This window comes from Tachyglossus aculeatus, chromosome 2, assembly GCF_015852505.1.
Source record: "Tachyglossus aculeatus isolate mTacAcu1 chromosome 2, mTacAcu1.pri, whole genome shotgun sequence".
In the NCBI taxonomy this organism is placed as follows: Eukaryota; Metazoa; Chordata; class Mammalia; order Monotremata; family Tachyglossidae; genus Tachyglossus; species Tachyglossus aculeatus.
Window position 1 is genome coordinate 176,360,829 of NC_052067.1, and position 18,579 is coordinate 176,379,407.

The 18,579-nt window shown below is 53.6% G+C and overlaps 1 protein-coding gene across 1 annotated transcript in view; it reads left to right on the forward strand.

The window, feature by feature from the left end:
- Positions 1 to 18,579, forward strand: part of MGAM (maltase-glucoamylase) — a 135,109-nt gene that overhangs the window by 87,650 nt on the left and 28,880 nt on the right. Inside the window, exons 64-89 of the mRNA XM_038760646.1 lie at positions 845 to 929; positions 1,029 to 1,085; positions 1,468 to 1,592; positions 1,832 to 1,920; positions 2,498 to 2,547; positions 4,306 to 4,476; positions 4,700 to 4,852; positions 6,624 to 6,818; positions 7,076 to 7,230; positions 7,556 to 7,724; positions 8,669 to 8,765; positions 9,269 to 9,381; positions 9,470 to 9,595; positions 9,917 to 10,045; positions 10,138 to 10,248; positions 10,666 to 10,728; positions 11,038 to 11,172; positions 12,494 to 12,578; positions 14,118 to 14,256; positions 14,509 to 14,642; positions 15,546 to 15,580; positions 15,688 to 15,804; positions 16,135 to 16,283; positions 17,384 to 17,468; positions 17,582 to 17,638; positions 18,016 to 18,140. Of these exons, the coding sequence (XP_038616574.1) occupies positions 845 to 929; positions 1,029 to 1,085; positions 1,468 to 1,592; positions 1,832 to 1,920; positions 2,498 to 2,547; positions 4,306 to 4,476; positions 4,700 to 4,852; positions 6,624 to 6,818; positions 7,076 to 7,230; positions 7,556 to 7,724; positions 8,669 to 8,765; positions 9,269 to 9,381; positions 9,470 to 9,595; positions 9,917 to 10,045; positions 10,138 to 10,248; positions 10,666 to 10,728; positions 11,038 to 11,172; positions 12,494 to 12,578; positions 14,118 to 14,256; positions 14,509 to 14,642; positions 15,546 to 15,580; positions 15,688 to 15,804; positions 16,135 to 16,283; positions 17,384 to 17,468; positions 17,582 to 17,638; positions 18,016 to 18,140 (2,949 nt within the window). The remainder of the gene's footprint in view (positions 1 to 844; positions 930 to 1,028; positions 1,086 to 1,467; positions 1,593 to 1,831; positions 1,921 to 2,497; positions 2,548 to 4,305; positions 4,477 to 4,699; positions 4,853 to 6,623; positions 6,819 to 7,075; positions 7,231 to 7,555; positions 7,725 to 8,668; positions 8,766 to 9,268; positions 9,382 to 9,469; positions 9,596 to 9,916; positions 10,046 to 10,137; positions 10,249 to 10,665; positions 10,729 to 11,037; positions 11,173 to 12,493; positions 12,579 to 14,117; positions 14,257 to 14,508; positions 14,643 to 15,545; positions 15,581 to 15,687; positions 15,805 to 16,134; positions 16,284 to 17,383; positions 17,469 to 17,581; positions 17,639 to 18,015; positions 18,141 to 18,579) is intronic.

Consider the following 18,579-nt stretch of genomic DNA (forward strand, 5'->3'; position numbering starts at 1 on the left):
GTCATGTAACCAGTGTGGGCCCAGCCCTCACCCATTTCATCACCCCCTGACCTGTCCCTGCACACAGGCAGGGTAGCTTCCGGGAAAGAGCCAGATGGAACCACTTCCCCTGGTCTCTAGAGCAAAATGGACCTAGGCTGGCATTAAGTAAAGTTACATAGTGACAGGATCACAGGGCTTGATCTCCAAGAAGTGGCAGATCGAGCCCCCAGAGGGGAGAATAATAATAATAATAATGGCATTCATTAAGCGCTTACTATGTGCAGAGCACTGTTCTAAGCGCTGGGGAATTTACAAGGTGATCAGGTTGTCCCATGTGGGGCTCACAGTCTTAATCCCCATTTTACAGATGAGGTAACTGAGGCCCAGAGAAGTTAAGTGACTTGCCCAAAGTCACACAGCTGATGAGTGGTGGAGCTGGGATTTGAACCCATGAGCTCTGACTCCAAAGCCCGGGCTCTTTCCACTGATCCACACTGCTTCTCTAAGTGCCAGTGGGCTTGAAGGTCTAGGCCATAACAATCTGGGCTGAGCTACAAAGGTGCCCACTGGGAGCAGAGACTTACCAGAGTCCAGTAGAGTTAGGAGACACAATTCCCGCCCTTAAGGCACTTTGAGTCTCCTAGGTACAGAGGACTGTGCTGAACACTTGATCGAGTCCAGTAGAGTGAGGGGATACTATTCCTAACCTAAAAGCCCTCCTGGTCTCGTGGATCTACTGGTCCTAGTTGATGCTTGACAAGTGAGGGAGGCCGGGCTTTTCCCTCTGCTGGACGGACCACCTCTCTGGGGAGGGGGTTCAGCACAATAGGGCCCTGACTTTGAGTTCCTCTTCCTCCTGCAGGTTTGTGGAGGACCCCGTGTCCTGGGACATCTTTGAGCAGTTTCTACTGGGCCCAGCCTTCCTGGTCAGCCCTGTTCTGAAGGCTGTAAGTATAGAGGATCCATCCATATGTCCAAAAGGCCCGTATTTTCTCATTGCAGTTGCACAGTGCAGTCCATAACATGCACCTTTCTCTGGGTTTCAGAATGCAGTCCACGTTTTGGCTTATTTTCCCAAAGCTCGCTGGTACAGCTATCACACGGTGAGTGCCTGAGGAGAGCAGCAGTTGGCATCCATTAACTCAGACAGTAAACTCTTCAAAGGAAGGGGCAATGGTGTCTATTTCTTCCACTGTACGATCTCAGATGCCCACTACAGAGCTGAGTGCCCAGCAGGGATCCAATGAAGGCTGAGGCGGTGAGGGTCCTTTATTCCAGGTCCAGAGTAGCCTGGGCCTTATGCCATGGGCATGAAGCAGGGCACCATGGGGTGGGCATTCTGGTTCCCCACTGACTCCTTCTATACCTAACTAAGCCACCAGGCTTGGGAGGAAGTGGAGCCGAGCCAGCGCAGCAGCCTCCTGGTATTGGGAGGGCTCAGGAATTCGAGTTCTGCAAGCCCCCTTAACCAGTCTCTCCCTGCAGGGATCTGAGGTGGGAGTGAGGGGGCAGTGGAGGAACCTGTCAGCGCCCCTAGATCACATCAACCTACATGTCCGCGGGGGCCACATCCTACCGTGCCAGGAGCCGGCCAACAATACCCACTACAGGTGCGTGTTCTTCCAGACTAAGCAGTGGTCCCAGGATGGTAGCATGTTTCCTTGTCACTTTGCAGTTTGCCCACACCGCTAAGGCAGGGGGGAAGCCTGACAGGGTGGTGGGTCAGTGCATGCTATGGCAGCCAGATGGGACTGGGCCCTGGCAATGCTGACCCTGGGCCCTAGAGGCACTGAGACCATGTAGTGCTATGAATGGTCATTGTGGTAACTGTGTTTTCTGGTCTTTGCAGTCGGCGCAATGCCCTGGCACTCCTTGTGGCGTTGGATGAGGATGGGCAGGCCACAGGGCAGCTGTTCTGGGATGATGGGCAGAGCATAGGTGAGAAACATCCAGAGGCTCTGCCCGGAGTGGGCCCCCAGAATGATCTAGTGGATTTGGTGGTCCCAGCTGGTGCTTGACCACCACACACCACTCCTCCCCAGCCCCAGATCTTTTGCTCTGTATTCACTCAGAACCTTCTGCAGTGACCCCCTCAGGGGCCCCCCAGGGTCACTTCAGCTCTGAGAAACCTGCTTAGAGCCAATCCATGGCTGGCTGTCCGAGCTGTGGGGCTTCAGAAGGGCCAATCACCCATCCCAGCCCCCGAGCCAGGTCCTCCCTGGAGTCTGCCCAGGTCACTAATCCAGGCAGCCAACGGCCTGCCCTTCCCCCCCAACCACCCCGCCCTTCATCTACACTGTCACTCACATGGTCAACCATGTTTGCATTCTGCCACTGTCCACTGACACCCCCTAGCCCTCCCCTGCATCCCACCCCATCCCCATGCCACCCTCCCCAACGCCTGTACCACTTCCCTAGCTTACTCCCACACAGAATAGACCCTTTTTCTGGGTCAGAAGTGGTTCCACTCTGTGGTGTAGAGAAGGGATCCACTCCTCTTCCTGATCTTTTTCAGACACATATGAAAGCAAGAATTACCATTTATCGGCCTTCTCTGCCAGCTGGGTGAGTGGGTTCGTTGACCACATGGGATGTTTGCTTTGCCTCTACAATTCGTAGGGGTGCTGGGTACCCAGGGGCCTCACAGGAGGTCTGTAGTTTGCCAGTATCCTCCCCATCTTCACAGAGACCAGTCAATCCATCGATTGTGTTTATTGGGCACTTACTGTGTGCAAAGCTTTGTATTAAGCACGTGGGAGAGTACAATACAACAATATAACAGAGTTTTAACAGTATAACAGACAACCTAGAGGGGAACAGGTGACTCAGCTAAAATTGTGGCCGGCCCCAGGCCTAGTCACTGCATGTCTTCAACCTGAGGGCTTCCTCTACCCAAGGGGAGGGGGGGAGGAATGTCCTTGGGAGGGATAGTGGGGTTGGCATGAAATCCAGGCCCCTGCCAGGAATACTCCCGCAGATGTGGGAGAACAGCTGAGGAGCCGGAAGCCCCGTGAAGAGCAGAAGGAACTACTGAGCTGGTCACCACCAATTCTGGTAGCAGGGGAAGATGCTTTGTGTCGCTCTCAGGCTCCCCATGGGAAATTTTGTAGGGACTGATCGAGGCAACCAATTCCCAAATTAGCAACCAGCCATCTCTCTCCAAATGTGGCAGAGACTACCGCAACCGTCCCCTTCCTCCCTCTTTATCCACCCTGCCCCAGTCTGAACTGTAGGGAACACAATAATCTTCTGGATGGGTTCAAGCCATTCAGCTGCCCGGGTCACTGTAGTACATACTTCGCTCTGAGGAGGGTTTCCATCACCTTCCTGCCCGAGCAGACTTGAGTCTGGCCCAATAAATGCCCAAATGCCTCAGCGAGGAAGGGGCTGGGTGGGGGAAACTTGGCCCTCGGGTGTTATCTGAAACGTTGAAAAAGGTCCTTTGGGTGTGGGGTGGCCAAAAATGGGCTTCTTTATGTTGGACAGACTGGACTGCGCTGTGCTTCTCTAAGCTGGACTGGACTGGTTTGGGCTGGACTGGTCAGGGTTGGGCTTCTCTAAATTAGGTTGGTCTGGGCTGGACTGGATAGTATGTGTGGAGAAGTAACATGGTGTAGTGGATAGACCACGGGCCTGGGAGTCAGAAGGTCATGAGTTCTAATCTCAGCTTGGCCACTTGTCTGCTGTGTGACCTTGGGCAAGTCACTTCACTTCTCTGGGCCTCAGTTACCTCATCTGTAAAATGGGGATTGAGACCTTGAGCCCCACGTGGGACAGGGACTGTGTCCAACCCGATTTGCTTGTATCAACCCCAGAACTTCGTACAGTGCCAGGCACATAGTTAAGCACTTAACAAATACCATTATTATTATTATTATTATTATTATTATTATTGTTGTTGTTGTTGTTGTTATTACAGTAGTGGACCAGGCTGGGCTGGTTTAGGCTGAACTGGTCTAGGCTGGCTTGGGCTAGTATTCTTGGAACTTTTCTGCCCTGTTTTTGGGGTAGCTTCCTCACTGCCTTGGGGAGAATTGGCTTCAGGAAAGCATAGACGGGCTATTGACTGAGGGAGTGAGAATTGGATTTAATGTCAAGGAAATCTGAGAGAGGCTGGGGCTAGGGATCGTGAATAGGTCAGAGTTGGAGGATGTTGGTGGGCAGATGAGGTTTAGGGAGAAAGGACAAGGGGCTTTGGGGCAGGCAGGAGGACAGGCTGACCATGGGTTCAGTGAAAACCGAAGGGAGCCAGGCTGGGTCCAACGCCTGTGGAGGGCAAGACAGCCCTAACAGATCCCCGGTCCCCACTTCCGTCTCTTTCAGGGTCACTTGGAGGTGCACGTTGTCCACCAGGGATTCTCGGATCCAAACAGGCTCACCTTTCAAGAAATTAAGATCTTCGGGCTGGACTTGGAACCGGTCAATGTCACGGTGAAGCAGAATGGGGTCCCGCTGAAGATGGTGCCCGCCACCAGTTACGATCCTGTGAACAAGGTGACGGAGTCCTCCTCCCTGGGGAGCCAGGAACCCAGGGTGCCCTGACCAAGAGTGATCCCTCTTCAGAATTTTGCCATTGCTCATGTTTCACAGTTCTTCTGGGCAGGGAACTGCCCTGTGGCCGGGCCACATCCCTGGGGAGACCCGCCGTGCTGGGGCCCAGGGAGAGTGGGTGTCCATGTGCACTCATCTCCGTCCATCCACCCTCTGCTGTCCCCAGGTTGCCCGCATTGCAGGGCTGCGTCTGGAGCTGGGTGAGGGCTACAGGGTGGAATGGGGCTTGAAGGTCAATGACGTGATGAAGATCGACTGCTACCCCGACCAGCATGGTGCCTCTGAGAGCAACTGCCAGCAGCGGGGCTGCATCTGGGAGGTAAGGCTCAGTGACCCCCAGGATCCCAGCTCCCCAGCATCTGGAACCCTGTCCATCCAGCTGCCAGCTCCCAGGCCCCCTGAACCCCGGCCCCCAGTCCTCCAGCCCCTGCCTCCCCGAGCCCTCCCATGTCCCCAGGCTTCACAACTTCTCCTTGAAGCAGAAGTCATTGCCACATGGTTTTCTGATAGAACCACAGAACCTATCAGAAGCGAGAAGCAGCGTGGCTTAGTGGCAAGAGCATGGGCTTGGGAGTCAGAGATCATGGGTTCTAGTCCCGGCTCTGCTACTTATCAGCCGTCTGACTTTGGGCAAGTCACTTAACTTCTCTGTGCCTCAGTTACCTCATCTGTAAAATCAGAATTAAGACTGTGAGCCCCATGTGGGACAACCTGATTGCCTTGTATCTACCCCAGCGCTTAGAACAGTGCTTTGCACATAATAAGCACTTAACAAATACTATTATTATTATTAAACGACAATAAAATCCACATTTCCAGCTTCTCCTTTCCCAGAGATCATTGCTTTTTCCTAGGGGAGGGACATGTACCCCAGAATACTCATGACACCCCCCCCTTCCCAAGTATAACAGACTCTCAATAATGCCCATGTGTGTGCACGCATTTACAAACGAACACACACACACACACACACACACACACACACACACACACACACACACACACACACACACACTCTCTCTCTCTCTCTTATCCCTTCCCCTCCCATCTATGAATTTCACCACAGAGGAGGTAATCCCCAGGCGACTAATCCTTACACCCAGTATCCTGTCTCCCACGGTGATGCCTGAAGGTCAGAGGGGTAGTGGCCCTGTTACCTTCTGGGGCCAGCACCCTTGGCTAGGGATGGACCTACTATAACACCTGTCCCAGTCGCAAGGCTCCTGGGTCCCTTCAGGATAGGGAATTTAAGCCGAGACCTAGGGCTGGGCCTGACCACACAAGGCCTTTAACAGGCCTCAGATGACTGTTTGAGTGCTCTGAAAGCCAGATGACCCGACATGATGTCAACTGGCCCAGGGATAGGACAGGTACTAGCTCTCCATCACCTTGCCCCCTCACACCTTACCTCTCTTCTCTCCTTCTACAGCCCAGCCCGCACCCTCCGCTCCTCTGCCGCAAACCTCCTCACTGTACCTCATTCTCGACTGTCCCGCCATTGACCCCCGGCCCACGTCCTCCCCCTGGCCTGGAATGCCCTCCCTCTGCACATCCACCAAGCTAGCTCTGTTCCTCCCTTCAAAGTCCTACTGAAAGCTCACTTCCTCCACGAGGCCTTCCCAGACTGAGCCTTCTTTTCCCTCTTCTCCTCCCCATCCCCCCCAGCCCTACCTCCTTCCCCTCGCCACAGCACCTGTATATATGTTTGTATAGATTTATTACTCTGTTTATTGTACTTGTACATATTTACTGTTCTATTTATTTTATTAATGATGTGCATCTAGCTTTATTTCTATTTATTCTGATGACTTGACACCTGTCCACATGTTTTGTTTTGTTGTCTGTCTCCCCCTTCTAGACTGTGAGCCCGTTTTTGGGTAGGGACCGTCTCTATATGTTGCCAACTTGTACTTCCCAAGCGGTTAGTCCAGTGCTCTGCACACAGTAAGCGCTTAATAAATACAATTGAGTGAATGAATGAATGAATGAACGATGGCCTGGAAGAAGGGTTGTCCACACTCGTTCCCACCCAGGTGTCCCTGGGGTCCCAAGATCCAGCGTTAGAAGTCACCAGTGGCTCTGTCTTTCAGCCAACCAGCATTCCAGGGGTTCCGTACTGCTACATCACGAAGAACTACTACACTGCCCGGAACATCCAGTACAGCGCGACTGGCATCACCGCTGACCTCACCCGGAGTGCTGAGGCCAATTTCCTGCCCTCCACTCCCATAAGCCCCCTCCGCCTGGACATAACGTTCCATCAGGACCACCTCCTACAGTTTAAGGTAGCTCCACAGCTCCAGGCTGCCCAACGCTAGGTTTTCCTCTTTTTGTAACCCTAACGCCAACCCTAAATCTCCTTCTATAAAAGACAGACCTGCAATCTGGCACATCTGGTGCCACAGGAAGAGCTGTGAGATCCCATCTGTGCTATAGCCATATGGGAGGGATTGTAGACAAAGACTTGTCAGCATGAATAGAAGCATCTGAGCCCCTCTTATGAGCCTCATGCTGGGTCCTGATGGTTTTGTCTCCTGCTTAGATCTTTGACCCCAACAGCCAGAGGTACGAAGTGCCAGTGCCTCTGAACATCCCCCACCGTCTAGCTGGGACCACCAATGCCCAGCTGTATGATGTCATTGTTAAGGAGAACCCCTTTGGAATAGAAATCAGACGCAGAAGCACCGGCACCGTGATGTGAGTGTCTCCGTGGGGAGGACAGAGTGGAGAGTGGCGGAGGCTGTTTTGGGTTCTGAATTTTCCATATTGTCTTGAGAGGCAGTTCCCTGGGCCATGGTGGGGTAAAGAGAACCCTCCGGAGACCACCCTCTAAGCCCCCCTACCCATGGTGTGTTCTGGGGGCTGATGCAGAGGCTGGGAGGGTCCTGAGTTGGTGGCTGAGGTGAGAGCTGAAGAAGGGGATGAGGAGTGAACTGTTGTCAGGGCTGAGGTGGGGGCTGAAGTCAGGGATGATGGGGGGTCCGAGGCAGGGGCTGATGTGAGGACTGGTCTTGTGTGGCAGCTGGGACTCACAGCTCCCTGGCTTCACTTTCAACGACCTGTTCCTGCGCATCTCCACCCGCCTGCCCTCCCGCTACATCTACGGCTTTGGGGAGATGGAGCACCGGACCTTCCGTCAGGACCTGGACTGGCACACCTGGGGGATGTTCTCACGAGACCAGCCCCCGGGGGTGAGGATGGAGGGAGATGGGCCTGGCTCCTTGGACCAGATCTGTCAGCACAGGCCTCCCACCCTGGATGTCCTCTCCCCTCCCTCTCGTGGGTTCCCTGGGCCCCAGTTTCCCCAGCAAGATCGAGGGTGATGAGCTAAGCCCACCAGCTTACAGAGGGAGGGGCCTTGGCTCCTCCAGCCTGTGGAAGGGTGGGGCGATGGGGTTCTGCCCTTGCTCCCTGTGCCTGATGCCAATAACGATGCCACCGTGCTGGCAGTGATATCTCTGGGGGAGTTGCATTCTTGTGGCTGTGGGTTGGACTTGGGTGTGACACTGGAGTTGTCTGTTGGGCCAGAGACATCCAGCAGCCACTGGGCTCTTCCGGTGCGGTTTCCTACAGGGCTGTAAGGTGGCAGAGCCACTGGATAGATCGTGGACCTGGGAGTCAGAAGGACCTGGATTCTAATCCTGGCTCCACCACTTGTGTGCTTTGTGACCTTGGGCAACTCACTTAACTTCTCTGAGCCTCAGTTACCTCATCTGTAAAATGGCTATTGGACTGTAAACCCCATGTGGAACAGGGACTGTGTCCAACTCAATGATAATTATAATGATGATGGCATTTATTAAGTGCTTACTATGTGCAAAGCACTGTTCCAAGCGCTAGGGAGGTTACAAGGTGATCAGGTTGTCCCACAGGGGGCTCACAGTCTTAATCCCCATTTTACAGATGAGGTAACTGAGGCCCAGAGAAGTTAAGTGACTTGTCCAAAGTCACCCAGCTGACAATTGGCAGAGCTGGGATTTGAACCCATGACCTCTGACTCCAAAGCCCGTGCTCTTTCCACTGAGCCACGCTGCTTCTCTATCCAATGATCTTGGATGTACCCTAGAGCTTAGAATAATACTTGACACATAGTAAAAACTTAACTAATATCGTCATTATTATTATTCTTTCCCAGTACAAGCTGAACTCCTATGGCGTCCACCCCTACTACATGGCCCTGGAGGAGGATGGCCATGCCCACGGCGTGCTCCTGCTTAACAGCAATGCCATGGGTGAGACAGCTGGCCTCGGGTGCCCGGGACAGCAAGCTCTTGGCTTCTCAAGTGTACCTTGGCACCGTTGCTCGTGGCTTCTCTCTGTGGGTGCAGTGGCATCCGTGCACATGTGTGTCTGTGTGTTCATGGAGCATGGCACAATAGTAGCTTCTTGTGTGTGCATGCCTTGGCACAACACTTGTGGCTTCTCAAATTTGTGCAGCAGCCACAGGAAACATGGCTTTGCATGTGTTTCCTGTGGCATGTGAATTCTCCTACAAGTCTCATGGCATGGTATGTTCCATAGCTTGCTGATTCATGCCTTCTCAAGTATGTGCCGTGGTCACATGGCACAAATTTTCTTATGGTTCTGTAATGGTGTGATCCCTTGAGATTCCCATGTCTGTGTCACAGTGTGCTTTCTCATGACCCCTTGTGTGTGCCATAGCTCACCCGCACATGGCTTCTCACATGTGTATTGTGGTCCCTTGATGTTGCTGACATTTTGCCCTGTATCCCAGATGTCACACTCCAGCCGATGCCAGCACTGACCTACCGCACAACTGGGGGGATTCTGGACTTTTTTGTGGTCTTGGGCCCAACCCCAGAGCTTGTGACCCAGCAGTATACTGAGGTACATTTCCTGTTGCTCCTGTCCGGTCCCTGAAACCGTCTGTTGTCTAGAGGCTTGTGGGTAATGTGCTCTCCATTCTTGCTCCTAGCTGATCGGACGGCCAGTGATGCCACCGTACTGGGCTCTGGGCTTCCAGCTGTGTCGTTATGGATACCAAAATGACTCGGAGATCGCAGATCTGTACGATGCAATGGTGGCAGCAAACATTCCCTATGTATGTGACCTGAGGCTATGGGTGCTTTCTTCTCTCTGGCTGATATTCTGTCCCTTGGTATCCTGGCTATGAGCCCTGCAACAGGACAGTGGGCCATGCACCAAGGCACACACATGCACACTCAGGGGGCCTCGTCCTCAACTGCTCTTAGCTATGTCCAGTGAGGCCGAGCTTTCCTTCCAGGCTGGTGCTGACCACAACATGGTCAGTTCTGCCCCTTCAGGGGACCAGAGTGGAGACAGAGACCATATGTGGGGCTGGTCCAGTGGGCTGGGTTGTCAGGCCTTGAGCGTGAGAGTCGCCCTTGCTCCACCGGTACAGGATGTGCAGTACTCAGATATCGATTACATGGAGCGGCAGCTGGACTTCACGCTCAGCCCCAAATTTGCCAGCTTCCCCGCCTTGATTGATCGCATGAAGGCCGCGGGAATGAGAGTCATCCTCATCCTGGTGAGTGACAGTGACTGGGGAAACCAAGGCCCAGCCTCACTGGGGCCCAGCATAAAGCCACCCTGACCTCAGACTCTCCTCTCCGACCTCAGGATCCCGCCATCTCGGGCAATGAGACGAAGCCATATCCCGCATTCACCCGGGGGCAGCAGGATGACGTCTTCATCCGGTGGCCAGATGGCAGCGACATTGCTTGGGGAAAGGTATGGCCGGAGGCAAGGGTGGGAACCCCACTGGACCAGAAGGGGCCATCCAAGCCAGAGAACAGGTGGTAATCCAGCTCGGCTTCGAGGAAAGAACAAAAAAAATCAAGCCTAGGCCAATTGCACTGATGGAAAATGGAATCCATGAGAATGCGGAGAGGGTTATTTAGAGTGGGGGAGGGGATGGTAGGGGCCAGATGGATGGATGGCAGGGGATACAGAATAATCCAATAACCTTTCCTGCTCTGGACCCAGAAGAAGTTTGGTCCATTTCTTAGGCCATCACACAGAAGTTCTCTCTCTGTCTCTGTCCCTGTCTCTGTCTCTCTCTCTCTCTCCCTCTGTCTCTGTCTCTGTCTCTGTCTCTCTCTCTCTCTCTCTCTCTCTCTCTCCCCCTCCTCCCCCCGCACCCTGCAGGTGTGGCCGGACTATCCCAATGTCGTGGTAAACGAGTCTCTTGACTGGGAGACCCAAGTGGAGGTAACTGTGGGTTTGAGACCTTATTCTGGGTCATGGGTGGTGGTTTGGGTGTGGTGGGCAGTGGGCTCTGGTGCTGGGGGACAGCTGAGTGGTCTGGGTAGCTTTCCTCACCAAGTCCACCTGGTCAGCACTGGGCATGAGCAGGAGTGCACCTACAGCAGATAAACCTTCATCACTGGGTATGCTGGCAATGCTGAATGGAGTCACATTAGGTGGCTCGGTGGTTCCAAAATAGCACTATGGCCAGAATCCCAACTTCACACAAGCCAGACACATTCCGGTTTTGATGTTTCCGATGTCCTTTGACAGCTATACCGGGCTCACGTGGCCTTCCCAGACTTTTTCCGCAACTCGACAGCTACCTGGTGGAAAAGAGAAATCCTGGAATTGCACACCAACCCCCGGGAGCCCCACAAGAGCCTCAAGTTTGACGGCTTGTGGATTGTAAGTGTGCTTGTTTGTTTGTCTGTGTGTGAGCATGTGGGTATTATTAATCATATTTATTGAGCACTTACTGTGTGCAAAGCACTGTACTAAGTGCTGGGGAGAGTACAATATAACAATGAACAGACACATTCTTGCCCACAACAAGCTCACAGTCTGGAGGATATTATTATTATTATTGTGGTATTTGTTAAGTGCTTACTCTGTGCCAAGCACTCTTCTGAGAACTAGGGTAGATACAAGATAGTCGGGTTGTCCCACGTGGGGCTTATAGCCATACCCCATTTTACAGATGAGGTAACTATGGCATAGAAAATTAAGAGGCTCGCCCAAGGTCACACAGCAGACAAGTGGTAGACAAGTGGGATTAGAACCTATGTCCTCTGACTCCGAAGACCTTGCTCTTGCCACTAAGGCACATACACGGGTATTTTTCTGTTGGTGGTTTGTGTGCATGTAGGTATATGTGTGTGCTCAGGGATGTGAATCAGTCTGACTGTTCTTATCGGGTCAGGATTGAATCCTGTAAAATAGAAGGGGTGAGATTCATTATCCCATAAAACTCACAGTTTTAGTTCCTCTACATTTGACCTTCTCCCCATGCACCATTCCCAACTCTCCCATCTTTGACCCCCACATCCTGCCATCCTCCCGGCCTGGAACTCCCTCTTCCTTCTCATCTGCCAGAAGCAGTCTTCTCTCTTTTCATCATCCAAAACCTTCTGAAATCCCCTCTCCTCCAGAAGACCTTCCCCAGTGAATCTTTCCCTTGCCCAGGTCCCACCCCCGCCCAGACAACCCCTCAGCCCTTCTGCACCAGCGACATCCTTAGGTTTCTGTGGCACCTCTGTCCACATCAACACTCAAACCTGCTCTCACCCACTCATCTGTTCTTCTTTTCACTTTTACCCTTAAATTATTTCAGTGTGTGTCTCCCCAGTCTTCCCACAGGAAGCTGCTAGGGGACAAGGACTGTGTCTTCTAACTCCATTGTTCTCTTCCAAGGGCTTAGAACAGTGCTCTGACCCAGCAGATCCTCAGCCGATGCCACTGATGGATGGATTGGTATCTGGGTAGAATGGCATTAGGAACTGTTCGTCCTGGGCTGGGGAATTGTCCACTGTCACAGAATGCGCTTGAGAGCAATTTCTCCATTCCCCTCCTTTTAGAACACTCCCTAGGTAGAACATGAATGCTGGCCCCTGGCTCAGCTTGGAGTGACCCCGATCTCCTTGCACCCCAGAAGTCCCCCTAGAGCTCTCTGTGCCAACATCATTCTGAGTTATCCAAGAGCTTATTGGGAACTGACTTCTTTCTCCAGGACATGAACGAGCCATCCAGCTTTGTCAATGGTGCCGTCGGTGGCTGCCAAAATGACTCCCTGAACCACCCACCATATATGCCACGTAAGGATCCAGCTTATCCAACTGGGACTCGAGGGGTGGGAGGTGCCAGGGGCTGTGCCCAGGACCCCCTTTGACTGGTGCTGGATCAGGATGGGTCTCCTGGTCCCAGTCCACAGGGACGAAGAGTTCTAGCAGGTTCTGTCCATGCCTCAGTGTTGGTGATGAAGTCTCCCATCACCCCTCTGGAGTCCCACACACCCACTTTGGTGCAGGTCATCTGGCCCACATCCATACTCATGGGCATGAACCTGAGACAGTTGCCTAGGCCCTGAATCCGGGAGTGCCATCATGTGTCTAGAGGTTCCTGGGGTGGTGAGGACACACAGAGACCCCCACATGTAAGCGATATGGTGCTACCGGTCCAGGCAGACTGCCCTACCAGGGACCAAGCCATGGGATCTCATGGCCATGGTGAGACAGGACCTCTCCCAGGGTCTCATGGGATCCGATATGTGCACATTATCAGGATGGCTGCTAGATGGCCACTGGATCTTGGCGCTGGATTCTGGTCCATGGGTAGTTGGGGGAGAACACTGCACCATTGTGAGCTTTGTCAGAGTCAGTGGATTTGATCAGCATTCAGATTGCACACTTCCCTGGCCTCTACACCTGGCTTCTGAAAGATTCTACTCCAAGCCAATCAATCAATCAATCAATCGTATTTATTGAGCACCTACTGTGTGCAGAGCACTGTAGTAAGCGCTTGGGAAGTACAAGTTGGCAACATATAGAGACAGTCCCTACCCAACAGTGGGCTCACAGTCTAAAAGGGGGAGACAGAGAACAAAACCAAACATACTAACAAAATAAAATAAATAGAATAGATATGTCCAAGTAAAATAGAGTAATAAATATGTACAAACACATATACATGTATACAGGTGCTGTGGGGAAAGGAAGGAGGTAAGATGGTGGGGATGGAGAGGGGGACGAGGGGGAGAGGAAGGAAGGGGCTCAGTGTGGAAAGGCCTCCTGGAGGAGGTAGCTCTCAGTAGGGCCTTGAAGGGAGGAAGAGAGCCAGCTTGGCGGATGGGCAGAGGGAGGGCATTCCAGGCCCGGGGGTCGATGGCGGGACAGGCGAGAACGAGGTGCTTTATTAAGCACCTACTATGTGCAAAGCACTGTTCTAAGCGCTGGGGAGGTTACCAGGTGGTCCCACGGTCCCATTTTCCAGATGAGGGAACTGAGGCCCAGAGAGGCAAAGTGACTCACCCCAAGTCACCCAGCTGGCAGTCGGCAGGGCCGGGATTTGAACCCGTGACCTCTGCCTCCGAGGCCCCGGCAGGGCCCCACCCGGGGTCCGTCCCCCTCCCTCGATCCGGTCCGGCTCACCGGGCGGCTGGGCGGGTGAGGGGGCGGAAGGGCACGGGCCGCTGCTGTTGATGATGTAGTGTAAGTCATACTCAAGTGCTCAGCACAGTGCTCTGGACCAAGGGAGTCCTCAGTAATTCCTGATAGTCCATTGATGGATGGACTGACCGCAAGTTGGGGAGAGACTGGGGATCATGGGATCACTGGCTGTCCCCATCTGTCCTCCAGACCTGGCTTCCCGGGAGGGGGGCCTGAGCAGCAAGACCCTGTGCATGGAGAGTCAGCAGTTCCTGGCCGACGGCTCCCCGGTGCAGCACTATGACGTGCACAACCTGTATGGGTGGTCCCAGATGAAACCTACCTATGAGTAAGTGGAACCCATCTGCCCATCACAGTCTCCACAGCCCATTAGAATCCCCTCCTCTTGGAGCCCTGGATCCCACAGAGACAGCCCCTCCAACTCGATGTCCCTGTTCATTCTGGGCCCCTTCTCCATGGATCGGCTCAGACCCTTCCCTACCTGCCTAGGGAGGCTTGCTGTCTCCAGGCAGAATCCTCATCTGGTCACTTTGTTCCAAATGAGACTAACTTGTTCCTCTGGTTTTCCCTCCTGTATCAGCGCCATCCAGGAGGCCACTGGGCAGCGAGCCCTGGTCATCAGCCGCTCGACATTCCCCTCAGCAGGGCGCTGGGGTGGACACTGGCTCGGGGACAACACGGCGGCATGGGACCAGCTGGGAAAGTCTATCATTGGTGCGTGAGCCCCGTCCATGGGGAGGGCAGCGGCTGTGTTTCTGCCCCAGGCCGGGCAGCCCCATCACAGTGTGCTAGGGATGGTGGCCACACTGGGTCCTTTCGATGTACCTCTGGTTCCCAAATGTAATGGCTTGGCTAGGCTGGGGCTAGGTCGGGGTTAGGCTAGGGCTGTGAGGGTGCTGGGTCAGGGACAGGGTCAGGACAGGCCTGTGCAAGAGCTGGGAAGTGGACACCGTCCAATCAATCAAACAATCAGTCAATCAATCGTATTTATTTAGTGCTTACTGTGTGCAGAGCACTGTACTAAGTGCTTGGGAAGTACAAGTTGGCAACATATAGAGACAGTCCCTACCCAACAATGGGCTCACAGTCTAGAAAGGGGAGACAGAGAACAAAACCAAACGTATTAACAAAATAAAATAAATAGAATAGATATGTACAAGTAAAATAAACAAATAAATAGAGTAATAAATATGTACAAACATATATACATATATACAGGTGCTGTGGGGAAGGGAAGGAGGTAAGACAGTAGGGATGGAGAGGGGGGCGAGGGGGAGAGGAAGGAGGGGGCTCAGTCTGGGAAGGCCTCCTGGAGGAGGTGAGCTCTCAGTAGGGCCTTGAAGGGAGGAAGAGAGCTAGCTTGACGGATGTGGGGAGGGAGGGCATTCCAGGTCAGGGGGATGACGTGGGCCGGGGGTCGACGGCGGGACAGGCGAGAACAAGGCGCGGTGAGGAGATTAGCAGCAGAGGAGCGGAGGGTGTGGGCTGGGCTGTAGAAGGAGAGAAGGGAGGTGAGGTAGGAGGGGGCTAGGTATGTCCAACAAACATAGATGAGATGTCCTGGCAGATGAAACCCCTCGGAGCAGGGTCTGAACCAGCTGTGTGCTCTCATTTCAGGCATGATGGAGTTCAGCCTATTCGGGATCTCCTATGTAAGCCCCATCCTTTCTTACTTGAGAGTTTTATGCATCCTGCACTCAGTGTAGTGTCCGATAATGCCCATTTCCTCACTAAATCCCACTGTCCATGTCACGTGCAGACGGGAGCGGACATCTGTGGGTTCTTCAACGACGCAGACTATGAGATGTGTGCCCGCTGGACACAGCTGGGGGCCTTTTACCCCTTCTCCCGCAATCACAATGCCATCGGCACCAAGGTGGGGCCCACCTGCCCTCCAACCCTCCCCACCCCCCCACCCCAGCTGCCCCTCCCAGGCCCCTGGCCTGGCTCTTCCTACCTTCTTCTGCCCTCTCCCGAGGACCCACCCTGGAATTAGATGCTTCTTTTCATGCCAACCTTGGCCAGAGGGTTGGAGACACCTTTTTCCTACTATTGGCTGCCGGGCACGGTTCCAGTCAGATGCAGTTGTCTTCACTCTTGGGCAGGGCTGGTCCTCCCGTCCCATCTCCCCCGGCCGGTCTCTTGATTCCTGGGGGCGGTGTGGCGGTCCCGTGGTCTGAACTCCATGCTCCCCTCACCCTTTCAGAGACAAGATCCAGTGGCCTGGAACAAGACCTTTGAGGATCTCTCCAGGAACGTACTCAACACCAGATACACCCTGCTGCCCTACCTGTACACGCTTATGCACGATGCCCATGTGAACGGCAGCACTGTCATCCGTCCACTGCTTCATGAGTATATACCGCAACACCCTGCTGTTCCTTCCGTGCTCTTTGTGTCGCCAGTCCAGCCCCAGGTCCTCCCCATGCATGGATACCACACCACAACATGGTGTGGTATCCAACGAAGTATCCCATGGTCCCACCCCTTTCCCCCCACCTTCTTCATGGTCTACCATGCTCCATCCCCATTGTTACCCTCACAACACCTCACATACCGTGTCCCCTTTCCAGCCCTTGGCCCTCCCCACCAATAGGTACTCTGTTGCCAGCTCAATGGAAGGGTACCACACCCTCTGGCCAGTAGCTCCCTACTTATTTTGTTCCCTGGTGAACCCTTCCTGTGATTCCCCAACCCCAGTCCCAAAGTATCCTCCAGAACTAGATCATTGTTGAAGGGTCCTCTGGGCATTGGCATGTCTGAATGGGTACAGGATTGGGAATCAGGAACCTTAACCTGGGTCTTTCTGGGTCCCCAGAGCTGCAAAGTCTCATTCCGTGATCAGTGTGGGCCCATCCCTCACCCATTTCAACCGTTCTCTGAGCTGCCCCTGCACATAGGCAGGGTAGCTTCTGGGAAAGAGCCAGATTGAACCCCTTCCCCCGATCCCTGGAGCAAAATGGACCCAGGCTGGCACTAAGTAAAGCTACCTAGTGACTGGATCACCGGGCTTCATCTCAAAGACGGGGGCAGACTGAGCCCCCTGAGGGGAGAAGTGCCAATGGGCTTGAAAGTCAAGGCCAAAACAATCCTGGCTGAGCCCATATCTGCTTTAATCTCTCCCTCAAAGATGATCGCTGGGTACGGAGCACTGTGCTGTGCACTTGGCAGACTCCAATAGAAATAGGTGCCACAATCCCTGCCCTTAAGGAGCTTTGAGTCTACTGAGTGCAGAGTACTGGACTAAGCACTTGGCAAAGTCCAATAAAGTGAAGGGATACTATTCCTAATTACAAAACCCTCCCAGTCTCATGGGTTTGGTGGTCCTGGTAGGTGCTTGACAAACAGGGGGAGTCAGGGTTTGTTCCTATGTCGGATATCGGATGGACCAATTTACTTGGAGAGGAGGCCCAGCGTGTTGGGGGCCCAGCTTTGAGTGCCTCTTCCTCCTGCAGGTTTGTGGAGGACCAGGTGTCCTGGGACGTCTTCGAGCAGTTTCTGCTGGGCCCCGCCTTCCTGGTCAGCCCCGTTCTCAAGGCCGTAAGTACAGGGGATCCATCTGCATGTCCAAAAGACATTTGTCTTTGATGCTAAACAAACATGTTGCCTTTGCACAGTGCAGCCCATGACACATACCCTTCTCTGGATTTCAGAAAGCAGTCCACGTCTCGGCTTATTTCCCCAAAGCTCGCTGGTACAGCTTTCACACGGTGAGTGCCTGAGGAGTGCAGCAGCTGTTGCCCATTAACATTGGCAGTAAACTCCTCAAGGGTAGGGGAAGTGGGGTCCACTTCTTTCACCAAATGATCTCAGATGCCTGCTAAAGAGCTATGTGCCCAACAGGGATCCAATCATCACTGAGGAAGTGATGGTGATTCATTCCAGGCCCAGAGTAAGCCAGGCCTTATGCCACGGGATGCCATGCAGTTGGCATTCTGATTCTGCCATTACCTGCCAACACCTTCTGTACTAAGCTAACCCATTGGGCTTGGGAGGGAGCAGAGGCAGCACAGCAGAACCTCCTGATATCCGGGCGGGTGGGATGAGTTGAATTCTGCGAACCCTCTGAACCAGACTCCCCCTACAGGGAACCGAGGTGGGAGCAAGGGGGCAGTGGAGGAACCTGTCAGCGCCCCTGGAGCACATCAACCTGCACGTCCGCGGGGGCCACATCCTGCCATGCCAGGAGCCGGCCAACAACACCCATTACAGGTGCATGTTCTGCTAGACCAAGCGACAGGCCCACCCACTCCAGGATGGTGGTAGGGTTCCCTGTCCCTTTGCAGATTGCTGTCACTGTCTGTTGCCCAGGGTCAGCACAGTAGGCTGGTGGGTCAGTGCGTGCTGTGGCAGCCAGGTGGGACAGGGCCCTGGTGGCACTGAGACCTGCTAGTGCCGAGACTGGTTCTAGATGGTGCTGTGAATGGGCATCATAGCAACTGGGTCTCCTTTTAGTCTCCATCTACACTCATTCCCTTGGAAAACTCCTTCATGCCCATGGCTTTAACTACCATTTCAATACAGATGGTGCCCAAATCTACATCATCATCATCATCATCAATCATATTTATTGAGCGCTTACTATGTGCAGAGCACTGTACTAAGCGCTTGGGAAGTACAAATTGGCAACATATAGAGACAGTCCCTACCC